The sequence below is a fragment of the Vanacampus margaritifer genome, chromosome 17 (genome assembly GCF_051991255.1).
Source record: "Vanacampus margaritifer isolate UIUO_Vmar chromosome 17, RoL_Vmar_1.0, whole genome shotgun sequence".
Classification (NCBI taxonomy): Eukaryota; Metazoa; Chordata; class Actinopteri; order Syngnathiformes; family Syngnathidae; genus Vanacampus; species Vanacampus margaritifer.
The window spans coordinates 14,832,200-14,849,534 of record NC_135448.1 but is presented as its reverse complement, the minus strand read 5'-3'; the positions used below and the strand labels follow the sequence as shown (position 1 = coordinate 14,849,534).

At 42.7% G+C, this 17,335-nt stretch overlaps 1 protein-coding gene across 3 annotated transcripts in view; it reads right to left on the bottom strand.

The window, feature by feature from the left end:
- Positions 1-652: 652 nt before the first annotated feature.
- Positions 653-17,335, bottom strand: part of trim71 (tripartite motif containing 71, E3 ubiquitin protein ligase) — a 30,546-nt gene continuing 13,863 nt past the window's right edge. For 2 of the 3 annotated variants that reach the window (XM_077549166.1, XM_077549168.1), the window contains exons 4-8: positions 12,363-12,497; positions 8,237-8,479; positions 7,624-8,121; positions 6,533-6,673; positions 653-6,368 (exon numbers count right to left, since the gene is read on the bottom strand). In XM_077549166.1, the coding sequence (XP_077405292.1) occupies positions 5,796-6,368; positions 6,533-6,673; positions 7,624-8,121; positions 8,237-8,479; positions 12,363-12,497 (1,590 nt within the window). In that variant the 3' untranslated portion in view covers positions 653-5,795. The remainder of the gene's footprint in view (positions 6,369-6,532; positions 6,674-7,623; positions 8,122-8,236; positions 8,480-12,362; positions 12,498-17,335) is intronic. The other variant, XM_077549169.1, reaches the window with a different exon arrangement.

Sequence of the window (17,335 nt, the reverse complement as noted above, 5' to 3'; positions counted from 1 at the left end):
ATACACCTGTTTTGCCAATTTGGCATGATGGAAAAAAATATATACACACACACACAAAATAATCTTTTTTTCATTAAAATAGCTCCCTGTTTTACATGCATTAGTGTCACTGACACTGTCCATCTATGGCCCCAAGCTTTCATTCAAGAACCAAACTGCAGTTGACTTCATGTCTCAAAAATGCTCCAGATACCTAAAAATCAACTAAGTACAGCAACAAAGTATTTGTACTTCATTACTTTCCACCACTGCAAGCAGTTAATAAAACTTCAAGATTTAAAGTGATTAAATATCATTAATCATCATTGAGCACATTCCTTTCATTTTCAGTCATGACAGCATCAATTTGCACAAGAATCTCCATGTTATTGCGCTTCTGTTTAATCACCACCAGAGGGTAGTGATGAGCCACTATTCTAAGATGGGCTGATGTTTCTAATATAGTTGCCCAATTGATTTGGCACAAAAAGGCAATTTTGAGAGATATTAAACGTGTTCAGATATCTTAGCGTTTAAGTGGTCCAAGTAAAAATCCCAATGGAAAAATCTCAACCTTTTTGGGTGAGATAGACTCATTAAATGTCCATCACACAGAACACAGCATTAAAGGTTCCACTGGTCCAGGATGAGAAAGAACGCCAAACACGCATGATGAAGTCAAAGAAATACAATTTTATTTAAGTGTAAACAAAAAGCCATCAACAAAAAAACTGCATAGGAAATGTTTAAAGTCCAAAGAGTACAGCACGAGCAGCAGGTGGCCAAAAATATTATAGTCTCCTTTGCCTTATTTAGACTGAAGACCTGACATCTGCACTTCCACTCAGCACAAAGTGTGTGTTGAACAGAGACAGGCAAACACACACACACACGCACACACATACACACACGATGGCCCTGAATGAGGAAGTGCCAGCAGCACTCATCTAAACTCAGCAGGCCACGCCCACTCGCGCTGCCTCCTGGACTGTGAGGGTTACATTCAGTGAAAAGTCTGCTTTGACAACAGATGCACAAACAACAGCCGCGCTTCTCCACGCTGCCGGACCAACACCGATGGGATGAAAGAAGGGCAGGCAGCCCCCCCGCCCCCCATCCGGACAGATGTTTACGCTGGTTGACGCCACCCAATGCTAGAAATATTGCTGAGGTGGCGATCGATGAATGTGGAATTGTGCGGCGGTCCAGCAGCGGGTTGTAAAGAGAAACCATCGGCCGGATGTCATTGAACCCTTTTCTTCACAAAATACATTCTAAAAGGGCCAATGAGCATCAGGTGGTGTGTGGTATTTGTACTTTTATATGTAATAGAAAAAAAAAATTGGGAAGTTAATCAAAAGCAATATTTCAGATTGAGATTTAAATTTTTTTTTTTTTAGATTTCAATGGACACACAAAACAATCAGACTAGCACTAAGGTTCAAAACGGGGAAAGGGAAGAAGAAAGGGGCGGGGTTGTCTACTTTATTTCTATGGGACACATTTCATTGAGACACCAGCAGGACAGGGCTGCTGAGACTACCTGAGATATATTTTATTTTATTTCTAAATTTTCACCAACCATATTTTTTGTCTTTATTTTCGATTATACAATCATTAAAAAGGAGGTCTACGACCTCGCACACATCACCCGGTGCAGCTTTTACTTTTTTTCCTCTCTTAAAAGTCACGAGAGGCCAGAAATTAGACGGGTGGCGGGACACACGCGCACTCAAGGGTGCAGTCAAGCAGTCACATGATGATTGGCAGCCATCACCTCACTTCCTGGATTGGCAACAAGAAGTTGGCTGCTGGACGAGCGGAGCTGGTGGTCATGTGACGGTGACGGGGGAGGGGGCTCCCAATTGTTGCCCCCGTGTGGGCAAATCAATCAATACAGAGAGAAGGAAGTTTTAGGAACTTCCGCAAGTAAAGGCGCCTAAGCTGGGAGGCACGCTAAAGAAGCCTCCAATGTTTGTTCAAGGGGAAGTCAACTCCAAAAAATTCTTTACAATAATAAGTTCTCTGCAGTCCCTGATTCATATTGCATTTGTGGGATGTGAATCAAGTAGCAAAATCCACTCATTCCCAGCATCGTGGGCGGCCATTTTCCTACTTTGTCGACTGAAAATGACATCACAGTTGCTCAGGTAACGGCCAATCACAGCTCACCAGTAGTTGTTTTTTAAGATGAGCTATGATTGGTCGTTATCTGAGCCCAGTGCAAATGTGATGCCATTTTCAGTTGACAACAAGTAGCAAAATGGCCGCCAGCCTGAGATGGATTTTGCCACCAACGCAATATTAGAACGGCGTGTTTCTACTCGTGGGGGGCACATACTTAATTGTCAAGAAAACTTTTGGCTTGACTTCGCCTTCAAGAACCGAGGCATGGCTGAACAGGTTGCGCTCTGCGGGGACTCTCGAGGGAACAGCCGATACAATCGCAAAGGTCAATCCCAGTCTAGCGCAAACATAGTCGTCTTTGGGTACACTTCCTGGTACGATCCATCTCCCAAAAAGTCTGCTACCCGCCCAGTTTTCCCCAACATCCATCCCAAAAAAAAAAAGACATCAGTTTGATAAGGATTTTTTTTTAAAGCATGCAACAAAACGAAAAAAAGTAAATAAAAGGTTTAAAATACGTTTTTCCTCTTAAAGAGTGAAGACCTAAGGATCTTAAAGATAGAACTCTGCAATCTTTGTTTTCCGAAAAAGGACGCAGACATGGATGAACACAGTAATACTGAAAACGCAAAAAAAACAAGCCGACTGTTGTTGCTCCTCCTCCATGTGCTAATTCGGAAACATTTTTTCGTTCATTATGTTAATAACTGCTGGCACCGCAGTCGAGACGAGTCCCGCCGCGTGCATAAATATCGGTAAGTTGTGCTGAAAGTTGAGGTAATTTGTGTCATTCTTGTGCGACGAGTCAAGTTTCTAACACTCCCTTCACCCCCCCTTTGCGCGCGCTAAGCAAAAGTACAAGCGGAAAAAATCTGCGGAGTTGGTCGTCGTGAGGTAAAAGATAAATCAGGGCCCAGCCCTCGTAAGTGCATCCCATCGGAGAGCCGCGGGATTTATCCCCGGCTGCCCGACTCACTCAACGTTTATATCTTTGATATCATGGTCCGGTGACGTTATGTCATCAACAACAGCGTGGTCCTTGGCACAGAACTCTCAGAGATCATTTTGGCACTATGCTATTGACGGAAACATTTTGGTTTGGTTGGTGATTTTTTTTTTTTTCTCGCTTAAAAAAAAAAAAAAAAGGCAATGAATCATACAGCAAAGTCAAACCAAGCGAAAAAAAAAAAAAGCTGCTGGAGGTTGCGAAATGGGGACACGCGACTACAACACAAGTTTTCAACAGCGCCACAATCTTTGGTCCTTGAGCTACGGGACATGCACTGTACTGCAACGCAGCAGTCAAAGAATGAGGTATATATATCTCAGGGTTCCCCCGCCCCCCCCACCATCAAAAAAAAAGCCTGGCGGGCCGCTTTGGGGGAAACCCTGCTTCTGAGGTATGCAAACATGTAAACACACAAAATCAAAATGAGGTATTCAAATGGAAACGACACAAGTTTGAGGTATATGAAAGCGAACAGTAGCTACAAAGAGAATTGAGACGAGCCCCACGAGCTAACCAAACACTGAGGTTGAATCAACGTATTCCGTTAGAGGGGTGTCGGTCGGGATCATGTGCGGACAGGTCCTCTCCTCAGAGAAGAGAGCCCGTCGGGTGAAACTTTCCACAGTTTTGGCGAGAACCAGGAAGCCACTAACAGAACATGAATTGTCGAGTGCGTTCAAGTGGGGCACAGATTGAAATCAGGGCAAGCATCCAACCGGTGCCCCGACGGATTTGTGGTTTTGCTCAAAAGGGGTATTTTCAGGGCGCCCTCGGATTGTTCTACATAGAATAAGCGGGTCTAAAAAGGGGGGGGGGGGAGGGTTCTCTTTGGTTTTCTATACGGCTGGACGTCGGATTCAAACGGGATGTCAAAGTACTCGTGCAGTGTCAGAGTTTCCCCAGCAACGATGATTATTGAGGAACTTTTGATAAATGCCAGTTTTTTTTTGTTTTTTTTTTAGTTGGCCTCTGTGCAGATATTCTAACTTTGGTTGAATCTAGTAGTTGGTCTTTAGACCTCCATCTTTAGAGGATTGGTCTACTAGCGCAAAGGTCTGGTGACGCCTCCTCAGACCTGAGCGTTAATAAATTGGGGCGAGCTTTTGCGGTCACGCCCTTTTCGTTGGGACTCGAAGAGGGCGGGGCTTTCATCCAAAGGATTGTAAAGTGAACCGCCACATATTCGCGGGTCGGCATTCGCAAGGGTGCCAAGGGATGCGAACGCCGTGTTTGTTGAAGTGAGTTTGAGACAAAAAGTAGTGCTTGCCAGCATCTACTGGAGGCAATTCAACCCTTTCAGGGGGGTGTCGATTAATGGTGGATTTCCGATATTTGTGGCCAGGCTCCGTATATATCATATCCCGCGCGAATAGTTAGCGTTCACGGCATTAAGTCTTAAATCTATCTGATGTTCGAATTTTCGTCCTCTGGACTGTCTACTTCGGAGGCTTTTGTCAAACACTGCCTCGGGAAAAAGGTGTCATTCAACTATGATTAGATCTCTACGTTAGGATCCCTAATAGATCCTGATCTTCAAAAACGTATCCCCCCCCCGCCCACATCGATTTGGGGGGGGGGGGGGGTCCTCCCCTTTTGGAGGAGAACAGGCCGTCCTTGCATACTAATCTTTGCATCCTAGTTGGACATACATGCAAGTCGACTGGATCTTTACGCAAATCCAGTCCAAAAAACTATTTTGGGGCCTCGTGTAAAAGGGGACAAACATATCTTATAATGTCATCACAGGCCCGATCTGTCATATTGAACCTACGTAAGAGTGAAGCTCAAAATAGGCCCGAAAAGCACTGATCATTTCAAAATCAAGCAAACGATTACCTGAGCTAAGAATTCTTTACATCATGTCATTGGGGCATTTTTTTTCCCCCACATTCTGCTTGGGCCCTAATGCCTATGCAAACTCAAGCATAGTGATGAGGTGGTCAATAGGTTCGAAAAAAAAAAAAAAACCTGATGGAAACTATGAAGGCATTACAGTACTGTACCCTAATTCCTTTTTTTTTTGTTTTTTTTTGGGCAATGCCTTCTACTGAGAGTGAATCCACGCAGCCTCGACAGCGGTCCGAGTATTGTCTCAGCAACAACATTCAGGAGGTTCACTGAACTCATTTAAAAAGTTGCACAGCATTAATTCCATTACTCCTGTGCAAATAAATCGACTTGAAGAGTCTATTTTTTTCTTATTTCTGTCTCTTAAATAAAACTATAGAGGTAGGCTTTTCTTCTTTGTAAAACTTCACGGACTAATAAACCTCTGCTCAGTTGACTATGAGTACATTCGTAGAGAGCTAAATGAGGTAGGTGTGGAGCAGAGGGTACGAGGTTTCAAGATAAGTGAGAAATTCCCTGAGAAGGATACTCGAGAAGAGCTTGCAGAAAGAATCGAGCAGCTGACGGCGAGGAAGGGAAAAATGCTTCCTTTCTGCTACTGATTATCCATTTGTTGAGGTCCTCGTTGAAATCTATCAGATTGACAGTTTGAGTGGGAAAAAAAAAAAAAATCAGGTTTGACTTCCCTTCTCATCAACATGCTCTCAATCTTCTGAGCTCTCCTCCTCCCATTGCGTCCGTTTTTTGATTCATTCTCTCGCCTCTATTTGCTTTGTTGAGAAAAAAAAAAAAATCGGCAAAAGGCCAAATAGAGCGAGCGAATGTTCCGTTTCTAGAACTTGAGGATACGATTATTCCCAAAGTCCACCACGACGATGACTCCGTCCGGCGTCACGGCCACCCCGGAGGGACGATCCATCTGTCCGAAGCCACTCCCCTGGGTTCCAAATTTGCATAAGAAGTTCCCGTTGGGCTCAAACACTTGCACGCGGTGGTTGCGCGAGTCCGCCACGATGATCCGGTTCTCCTGGTCCACGGCCACGCCCTGCGGCCTCAGGAACTGACCGTTCCCGATGCCCTCCGAGCCCAGGAAGCGGGCCGACTGGCAGTCGGGCCGGATGACCAGGAGCCGGTGGTTGTTGAAATCGGTCACCACCAGGTGGTCCTCGTGGTTGAAGGCCACGCCTCTGGGCGAGTCAAAGTGTTTCCACAGAGCCCCCTCGAAGCCGTACTTGTTGAGAAACGAGCCGTCGGGGGAAAATAGCTGCACGCGGTGGTTCCTGGTGTCGGAAACCAAGATCTTACCCTCGGAGTTGACAGCCACATCCCAGGGATAGTTGAACTGCCCGTTCTTGGTCCCCTTCTCCCCAAACTTCAGCAGGAACTGGCCCTCAAAAGTAAACACCTGTCAAGGAAAGAAAACGTGTCAGCCGACAGCCGAGGAGTTTTTGTTTTGAGTGCAGACGTTTCCCGGCAGCTGCTTCCGAACTTGCCGCCGCCGGTGTTTACATTTGTCAGTGTGCGCGTTCGGAAGCTTTCAGAGGTTGTGATTGGAGCGACATTTCGTACCTGCACACGGTGATTGTCTTTGTCGGCCACAATGATTCGTCTCTGACTGTCGCAGGCCACCCCGGCCGGACGATCAAACTGACCGGGTCGCGACCCCAGAGAGCCAAACTTGTGGTGGAATGCGCCGCAGGGCTTGAATATCTGGAGATAGTCGGGAACAAGTGACATTCAATTATATTTTTATGAAGTGGACGCTAAATGTCACTTGAAGCACTGTTGTATTCAATTATAATACGTTTGGCGATTCATTTGATTTAAATTCATTTTATTGTGTGCTCTATTTCTATACAAAAAATGATTTGATGTACAAATGAAAAAAAGAAAAGTTGCCATTAATTTCTTGCAATTTTAAGGTGAAATGCTATATATTCTATAAAATCATCTGTCAATCGTTTAATTTAAATTAAAAAAAGACTCAAAAGGACTAGTGATATTGGTGGCTGCTCAAGAATTGATTACCAACTCGTACTGGTGTTGGTCTGAAAAAAGTGGTACCGAGAATGTAATATTAAAAATGTGCACCCAATCAGCAGGTCCTTTCAATCATCCATCCTGATCAAATGTCTACAGTATGTGAACATAGAATAGGGACTTTTAAAAAGGGAAGTCAACCCCCAAAACATTTATTAATATGCTTTATGCAGCCCCACTAGTCTAAATACGGTATTGTGGCTAATATTGCGTAGCATCAAAATCGAGCAGCTTTTATCAATATCAGAAGGCGGCCATTTTGCCACTTGCCCGTCGAGTGAAAATGACATCACAGTTGCTCAGGTCTCAGGTAACGACCAATCACAGCTCAGCTTCAGAAAACAGGTGAGCTGTGATTGGTCGTTGCCTGAGCCTTGAGCATTTGTGATGTCATCTTCAGTCGACAGCAAGTGGCAAAATGGCCGCCCCCTCAGATGGATAAAAAACGCTGGATTTTGCTTCACAACTCTTATTCAAAAAAGTGTCATGTTTAGACTAGTGAGGTCACATATAACATATTATTGTTAAGAAATGTTTAAGGTTGACTTCCTGTTTAAAAAGGAAGTGTTGCAGGCTAGCCTACGAAGTGCTAACAAACGCAGCAAGTAAAGGTTTCCTACCTGTATGCGGTTGTTGCTGCGGTCTGCCACCACCACGTATCCCTCCTTGTCCACGCTGATCCCCCAGGGACGACACAGCTGCCCGTCGCCCTCGCCTTCGCCCCCGAACGATGACACTTGGGAACCCAGGGAGCCGTAGCTCCGTCCCGATTTCACAAACACCTTGAAGGGGCTGCCCTGAATGTGCTGGTTGCACACCAACACCGACACCAGGTGCTCCCCCTCGCATTTGGCCATGTAGCTAACCGTGTACGAGCCGTTCTGGTGGTCGGTCACGTTGGCGGCCGACAGGTTGGCGTCGGCGCCGGACATGACCATGGCGGTCACCATGTCGCCGCCGGAGAGGCGGGGCTCGCCGTCGTGGTCGTATCCAATCACGGTGAACGCCGCGTGCTTGCCACGGAGCGCGCCGTTGAGACCGTCGCCGTGCGCTTTGGTGACGGGGGCGAAGGCTCCGCTGCTGATCAGGCCCATGGATTGGATGGCTACGTATAAAGCCTGCGGGAACAATTAAAAATGGATTTAAAATGTGTGAAAGGAGTTTGAAATGAAATATTTGCACAGTTGTAACAAAAATCGATTTTTTTTTTATTTTTTATTTTTTTAGATTGACCTGGTCTGGAGGCGTGAACATGAAACGGTCGTCCTCCTGCGGCTGCATCAGGCCCCTCAGTGCTTTCAGTTCATGGATTTGGGTGAGCATTCGCTCACGCGCCAGCAGCACGTCGATGTGGCGGCCCTCGTCCAGCACTTGGCTGACGGCGGCGATGGTGCTGTCCAACTTGGTCAGACTCTGGTGCAGTTTCTCCACCTGCAGATACAGCGACTTGGCTTTCAGCTGCCGGATCTTCTCCAACTGAGGGGGGGGGGGGGGGGGGAGAGGTTGAGGGTCAATTAGCAGCAAAAAGGGTGACATTTAGATTACATTTAATTGGACAAAAAATATGAAATATTAAAAGATTTAAACAGCTGTTACTTCTTTTACGTTTGAAAAAAACTACTTTACTTCTTTGTCTTTTTTTTTATTACAATAAATGTTTTTGCTCATCTATCTAGGTCAGTTACATATAATGACATACAGAAAAATAAAATGCTCTTCCATTATATGTCAGATGGTAAAAATGAATCTGTTTAGCCACTTATTTACTAAACGGGTTAATATTATCCAATATCTGTCACTGACATAGATATATGAGCAAAGTTGTTTTTAAAAATAAAAAAAACGCAAAAAGGGTTTCAAACTGACATTTAGATTACATTTATTTGGACAAAAAATATGAAATATTAAAGATTTAAACAGCTGTTACTTTTTTTACGTTTGAAAAAAACGACTTTACTTCTTTGTCTTTTTTTTTATTACAATAAATGTTTTTGCTCATCTATGTCAGTGACATATAATGACAGACAGAAAAATAAAATGCTCTTCCATTATATGGCAGATGGTAAAAATGAACCTGTTTAGCCTGTTTACCATTATTCAATATCTGTCACTGACATAGATAGATGAGCAAAAATGTTTGTAAAAATAAAATGAATTCAGTGACATATAATGACAGACAGAAACATTTTGTGTTCAACTAAAAGGGCCCAGATTACACACTGAGCATTTTAAAATTCTATATATCAATAACAATTCAATTAAATGGAGACAAGGCCATCATTATTTCGGTGTGTTTACTTGCGGTGACATTTTTTGCTTGGTCGTGACATTTTTCCAAAAAACTGCTTCTTATGACAGTTTGACAGCAACATGTCCGTCCACTAGATGGCAGCAGTGTGCAGAATTGGCTTTAGTCACATAGTAAACGACTTCAAGCGCAGCGCCTGAGCCGTCTAAGCTTTTTAATTGTGATGTACTTTACCCATGATGTTTGTGGTGCCACAGTCAGATTGTATGACGGCAAAAAGGGGGTGTAACATAATACAGGGATGACATGATAATGATACATGATATTTAGTTCTGTTGAAGGTGATGGCAGAAACTGAACAGCAAGGATTGGTCTCTCACTTAGCATCACCCAACAAAAAGCGTTTTTTTTTTTTGTTTTTACACACAATAGGTTGACCGCTATCAATAGTAAGGGACACTTTCTAGTCCCTCCCTACTCCAGGGTCCAAAAGAAGCGCTTCTTTGTTGAATCTTGGCCTGAGTAGAAGTGCAATTTGCACTTGTGAGAGCAGATTTACACTTTATAGTCCATGAAGACAAAGCTCCTCGTTGGCCTTTCTGATCAAGAGGAGCGTCGGGAAGATGCAAAGATAAATAAAGTACTTTGCTAATTCTTTGTGGAAGCATTTGCCAGCACAATTCCCGTCCTTCACTCCCTCCCACACATTACGCGTCGCCGGTTATGCTCATGGGCATGTGACTGGCGCATCTTCCCGGATTTGTTTCCTCAGACAATGCGACCAATCATCATGCTCAGTGGCAGGAAGCCCCCCCCCCCGCTGAGCCAATGGGCTCATTCTCGTGTGATTCATGCTCATCTCATGAGCTTTTGTAGTTTGTCCGTTTTGCGTAAGCATCTTTATCAATGAACGTCTCCATGATGCTAAATTGACTGTCAAATGAGCTGTCAGCTGACGAACGCAGCCAAACGAGGGAAGAGGCTTCAAATGTGTGGTGCTCTTGTTCTGGTTTGCAGTCCAAAAAGAAACATCACCTTTTGCTCTTTTTTTTTTTTTTTTTGCGACAGACATTCAATAATAGAAAGCAGAGGCTCTCATCTTGAACAGATCAGCAGAGTTCTCCTGCAGACTTCTCGGGTTTCAGGCACAGACTAAGCTCTGTGGCATTCCTCTTAAGTCCGCACTCCTTGTAGAAAACCGGAGAATTTACCGCAGCGCAGACCAGCCTGACATCTTTTTTTCATGGCTGAAGGATTCAATTGAATTAAAGTGACATTTACAGCCACATCCAAAACCATAAATACATCCATGTGCTCTAAGCTGGGATCCAAATCTCCAACAAGCGCTGCTGTAGACAACCTTAATCGGCCTGGCCTGACAAAATTCATCGGAATAAGGTTCGAATTGTTATTTTTACGATTAGCTGGTCCACTTAGGAAGTTACAATGTATATAACATGTTCGGGCCAAGTTGACATCTCAGCAGAAAGAGAAACTGGATCGAGCGAGCAACAGCAAATGCATTAACTCTTTGACTGCCAAAAACGTTAAACAACGTTTAGTAAAATCCTATGGAGGAGTGCCAAAGACGTTAAAAGACGTTTGTTTCAAAACACAGGTGAAACTAACCATTTTCTATTGTTGATTACTGAAGAACGGAATAAGGTAGAAACAAACTTTTTTTTCTGATGAAAGATGAGAGTCCAATCTTTCATTTGGTAGTACGTGTGTTTCCATAGTCCAAACACAAAATTTTCTGTGGACCTTGAAAGATCAGTCAAAATGCTTAAATCGGCTGGCACTGGGGACAACCCGTTTCTGAAAACGTCTGGCAGTCAAAGAGTTAAGAACGGAATATTCCAAACGCAACTCAAAACCATAAACCATACGTAATATTGTCACAGGGTCGTACGACGGCCATTTACACCTCCCCTACTTTACACGCAGCTTTCACCTGGCCCGACTGGTCTTCCCGCCACTCTCGCCGGCATTCCTTCAAGTTTAGTGCGCAGACAGAGAAGGCGCACATTGCCCTCATAAAACACAACGGCTACAAGTGGCTAGAGAAATCTTGGAAAATCTCTTCTTTGTCTTTTTATAACAGTTTGGTCTACAACAAGATCAAATCAAAAGGTAGCACTTAAAAAAATATATAAATCACTTACCGAAAAAAAAAGTAACAGAAGCAAATAGAGGAAATCATTTTCTCCTTTACTTAGAGCAGGGGTGGGCACACTCGGCCAATGAAAATTGGACGTCTCCCTTCTCCAACACAGCTGATATATGATTAGCTCATCAGTCAATGATCCTGTCGATTGGAATCAGCTGCGTTGCAGCAGGGAAACAAACGCCTTTGAGGACCGAGTTTGCCCACCACCGACTTCAGAGGGAAGTCAAATCAAACATTTAATTAAAAATGTGTCCTATGAGCCCCCACTAGTCTCAACACAGCATTTTGATGAATATTGCATTCATGGAATATTAATTAAGCAGCGAAATGCGCCAGTTTTTATCCAATCTCAAGGTGTCAATCTCAAAATGACATCACGGTCGCTCAAGGTTCAGATAACGACCAATCACGACTCATGTGACCTCCGCAAGCCGAGCCATGATTGGTCGTTACCTGAGCTACTGTGATGTCTCAGTCAAACAGCAAGTGGCAAAATGGCCGCCCGGTGAGATGGATGCAAACTGGTGGATTTTGCTACTTAAATCGTAATAATATGAATCCGAATATCGTGTTTACACTGGCGGGGCTGCATAGAACATATTATTGGATTGCATTTTTCAGTTGACTTCTCCTTTAAGGATAGATACCAAAAAAAAAAAAAGATATTTGCACACATGACAACTTGTTGTCAGACAGGTTTTGCAAGGGAAACCCCCCACATTTTTTTTTTTGGTGTTCGGAGGATGTGTTCCACCTGGTGGAGCCAGTCATGAAATAGTCATTTAGGAGGGGTTGATGTTTAAGTATTGACTGATAAATAATGACATAGGTAGCGGGCACTTCCTATTCACCCTTTTCACACTGTTGTTGAAAGTTTGCCATAATCCCTGACAGGTGAAAATGAAACAAATAATGACACCCAAAACAAAAAGAGGTTTTACCTTCCACAGTAGTTCACACTCTCTCTCCTCCAGGGCTTTCTTGTGTCTGAGGCCCAGCGCCTTCACTTCCGTCTGCACCACCTTAGCCTTAATCTCCACCTGCTCCGCCATGGCCTGGACCTTCTCCATGCTCAGCTGGAGGGGAGGGGGGGGGGGGGTGGTAACACAACACACACGTAAAGCGGCCATGATAAGCTGCGACTCCACAGCGGGAGGTCACATGACCCCCGCAAACAGGATGCAGGGAATAAAGCTTTGCTTGGCGGGTCAATGCTAACTTGCTAACTCAACGTTAGCAACGTGTAGATGAGCACTGTCTTTTTTTGGGGCGAGATTCAGCGACGTTCACTCTGTGCTTGCCTTCCAACGGGCTAATTTCTCGTCATACGGGAAAAGGTGCGTTTTTGAAAAGTTGCTAAATATAGCAACAACGACTGTAGTTTTATAAACTAGCTTCCCTCAGTTTGCAACCACGTTGTTAGGGTATGTCAGTGAGGTCAGGCTTTGACCTATGGAAGGAGCTAAAATATATATTTATTCAACACATCCTGACAAATAATTTGAATGACCACAAGGATGAACATCCGTCACTTCAATAAGGAAACCAAAGTATAAACAACAACTTTTCAGTTAAACAATGGAGAGAATTAATTTTTTTTTTTTACAAAGTTTTAAGAAAGTGCCCAATGACTATTAAGAAATGATGATCATTTGCATATTGATCTGTTTAAACTTGACAATATGATCCAATATTTATCCGGCTGCCCCTTTGGCGTTTTGTGTGAGGTCAGCGGGTGAGGCAGACCTCACAGGGACAAAAAGGGGAGGTAGGAGAAGGCTGCCTTTGTGATCCTGGCCGCAGGGCTCAAAGGTCAGCTAAACCTTACAGGTCATGATCTGCAACCTCTCTGTCTCAGGACGCATACCACACACTCCCCTCCCCTCTTCAATCCCCGCCAGAACAAAGACCGGCAGCTGGGATTTTTTTTCTTCCCCTTCTTCTTTGCTGGACCTTTTTTGAAAGAGACGTCTAAATTAGTCTTCTGAGCGAAACAGAAATGCGGCGATAGCCACGACTTCATCTGTGTGGCATTAGCATTTCACAGTTACGCAGACAATCGCGTCAAATTTGGTCATATTCCGCTATGTGTTTTGTAGTTTTTCAATTACCGCTCTCTTTCTTCTTCTTTGTATTATTGGGCAGTCTTGATCATGCTGCCTCTCACAGGTCACCCGTGGTACTACACACATCTGGTTTGGGGGGGAGGAGACTTGCTGTATATGGTGCGCGCTGTGGTTATCTCGACGACCCCAAACGAGTCACTATTACCATATTCTGCCTTTCTGACGTCCCCAATTTCACACCCCAAAATTTAGATTGTGCTCTTCGCTTAATATTCATTCATGTTACGCAGTTAGAAATGCGTTTTAGTTAAACTCTCACACTTTTTTTTTTTTCAATATACATTTGAAATGCGAGTAGACAATATACATGCAAACAGCAAAATAATATGTGCGCTTGACTGGGAGGACTTTTTTTTTTTTTTTTTTTTTTACTTAGCATTTAATAAGCACCTAAGTGGACCTTCAGTTAGCAAGATGATAGACTTAGCAAGCGGACTGTATTGTTAAATCTGAAAAAGAATGAAATGAAAAATAAATATATACGAAAAATAATTAGAAAAAAAAAATATATATATATAAAATAATTCATCTAAAAAAAAATGTATATATATATATATATAAAAAAAAAAAAATATATATATATATATATATAAAAAAAAATATATATATATATATATATATATATATATATATATATATATAGTTTATTAAAAAAAATATTTATAGGGTTGATTTTTTTAAAATATTTAATTTATTGATGATTTTTTTATAGCTTGCCATAATCAGACTACAAACATAATATGGTGGGAATTACGAAACATAAGTGCTAATATTTATTGTGAAACTCTCCACTATGTCATGTTATTGTAAACAGGATTTATAAAAGGGGCAAGTTATGCCATAATGACAAGGGTGGTAACTTCAGGGACACGTGCAAAAACTCGGTTTAATATGATAATGAAAATAGATATTAACTTTTTTTTCCAAATAATAAAACCATGTAAAAAAATAAGTCATAAGTCATGTCGACCCAAACCATTTTTTTCCCGCAACCAGTACTGCATGCGGTTTCTTAGAAATGGTTAAGAAGTTCAAAAATGGATATGCATCCCCCACCTTAAATGACAATTCCACACAAATGCAACATTTTGTCATCTTTGCCCTCACTTGCAATCGTTGTGAGCTCTCTAACTCTTTTGCGCAAATTGCCAGCAGAGCGTAGCTTGCTACACAAAGAGGGTCAAAGTGACCAATCAGACGGCAGCCGGGACAGAGCTCGGGCCAACCCGGGAGAGTCACAAGACCAGGGTCGGAGGTCAGGGAAGATAATGGGGGTGGAGCGGGCGGAAATTTCCTACCTCGAGGTAGAGGAGTGTGTGTGTGCGTGTTTACATTATTATCTGGCGTCAGCATTTACTCCTGCTGTGACCTCCGACAGAATGGACAAGCAAACACTAAGCAGCCGCACAACAACGTATCGCCAGATGGTCGGCTAGATTCTCTTGAAGCTCAGCTGCTAGCTCGAGACCCTGGATCCCCCCCCCCCTTAAAAAAAGACATCAAACGTGGGCTCTGTGGGACCTGGTTTCGGTTTCGAGCGCTCTGACATTTGCCGGAGAGACGATCAGCGCTGCGCCGAGGTTTCGGAATTTGGGGGAAGACCCCGAGTGAACCCGGAGCCGCACATGCGTGAGCGAGTCGCGCAGATGTAGGTCACCCAGATAGGGAGGGGCGGGGCACGGGTTCTGCTGAGGAAATAGTGTGCGCCTGCATGTAACGTGACCTTAGATAGCATTTCATGTTTCCACCATGTCCGACCAAGGTCATAAGTGTGTGTTCTAAGAGGACTGGCTGATAAGAGAGTTGACTTAAAGAGCACTTATCTGTTGGAATGTTGACCGTCTTTTTAGATGCTTGATAGACAGAGACAATAAAAATATTTTCATTGAAAAAAAAAAATATATATATTTTTAAAAAAAAATACTGGCTCCATGTCTATATGGCTGAAGTTGGTCAAGTTGGGGAAAAAAAACACTTTTTCGATAAATTTGAATATCATAGAAAGCTTATTTCAGACGTTCAATTAAAAACTGAAAGGCTATAGATTCTCTCGACAGAGTCAAATATTTCATCATTTATTTAGAACCACAACCTAAAGCGAACACCCAAAAAGCTAAAATTGGTCAAAACGTTTCATATTATCAATTGAACGACTGAAACGAATTGAGATGCAGTTATATAAAACAATTTAATAAATATATTGAAAGAATGGCATCACCTACCACTCACTTACTTTTAAATTGCTTAAAGTGTGTGTGAATGGTACGATTTTATGACTCTCCAAAAGTTACGTCAACCGAAAGCTGACACTAATATCAAGTTTCCAAACTGAGCAGATGGTGCTTAAAATTAAATGGTAAACGAAAATGGAGCCTCACTGCAATACTTTTAAATAAATCCACCAAGGATCTCCCATTGAAACGGTCAAATTTTTTTTTATCATCAGGATTTTGCAAAATAAATAAATAAATAATGTATATATTTTATGACAGCTTTCTGGATTTTTTTTTTATAGGAAAATTGCATACAATTTAACAACATGATTATTACATGTTAATGGGGCGAGTATCAAATTAGGATTAAATAATCTCTCTCATTTGGAATGTATATTGCAAGACACATTATATGGACTTTGAATAGTCGTGGCATTAATACAGAGGAAATCAATTTTGCAACATTTAAATATGTTTCTGCTGTGTAATGTTGCCCCCCCCTCCCCCTCCCCTCCATTCCATAAAGACCTAAATGAAGAGAAGCAGTCAGCGTCACCCCCCCAATGTGCACACCCTTACTTATGGTTGGTTGCTCATGGGGGGCGGGGGCGGTGGGGATGGGGGGGCATGTGAACAAGAGGTGGGCCAAGTGTTGCACTTCTTTCAATGAGGACGGGATTTTTCCTTTCTCTCAAATCCTTTAAATACTTCTTCTCCCCTCCCCCATCCTCCTCTCCATGCCCCCCTCCCCCTTTGACCTTCATCCCTGCCCCCGCCAGACCTCACCCCGTGTGACCCGCCCCTTTTCAGCTGGACCAGCTGCACACCTCCAATTCGAGCGGAAAAGAATTCCAGGGACTGGTCACTACTGTGCTAATTGATTGAGCCAAGGCACAAAAATGTTAACATTAAATAATGAGGGTTAATTGTAGCTTCTGCCATCTAGTGGAAGAGCAGTTAATTGTTCTTCCTGTTACTAGGATCCGCTGGCTTGCAATCAATTCTCTAATCAACGCTTGCTCTTTTGCAAGAGATTCAAAATAGACACAACATGCCTTACTATGAAAGCCACTTTTACATAGCCTATAAAAAAAAAAAACACCTTTTCCGTGTTGTTGCCGTGTATAAACGGAGCAAAGTCGACGGCGGCCATTTTCCGCCTGTCTGTCTTCTGTTGAAAGCTGTCAGGCAAGTATCGACTACGTCACACCAGAAAAAGGCGCAAGATATCGTCAAACTCTTCCATACGCCAGAAACAATTTTTTTCTAAAAGGTAGAGCTGGTGTCTATTGTGCATTTATCCATTTATGTATATTTCATATTTTTTTACATATTAAACTACAATTTAGATAGATTGATATGTTTTTTTTTTGGGGGGGGGGGGCGATTATTAGTCAAGGAGATCGATATTTGATGCTGATATTCATGTTCAGTAAAAGGGGAAAAAAATATTGGTGTAAATATTTTTTAAATACAAATTCCAACATTTAACTTATGTTTATTGAACAACTTTTCAGATTTGCAAAATGTTCAACTTTCTATTTATTTATTTTTTTTAATCTAAAAGTTCAGGAA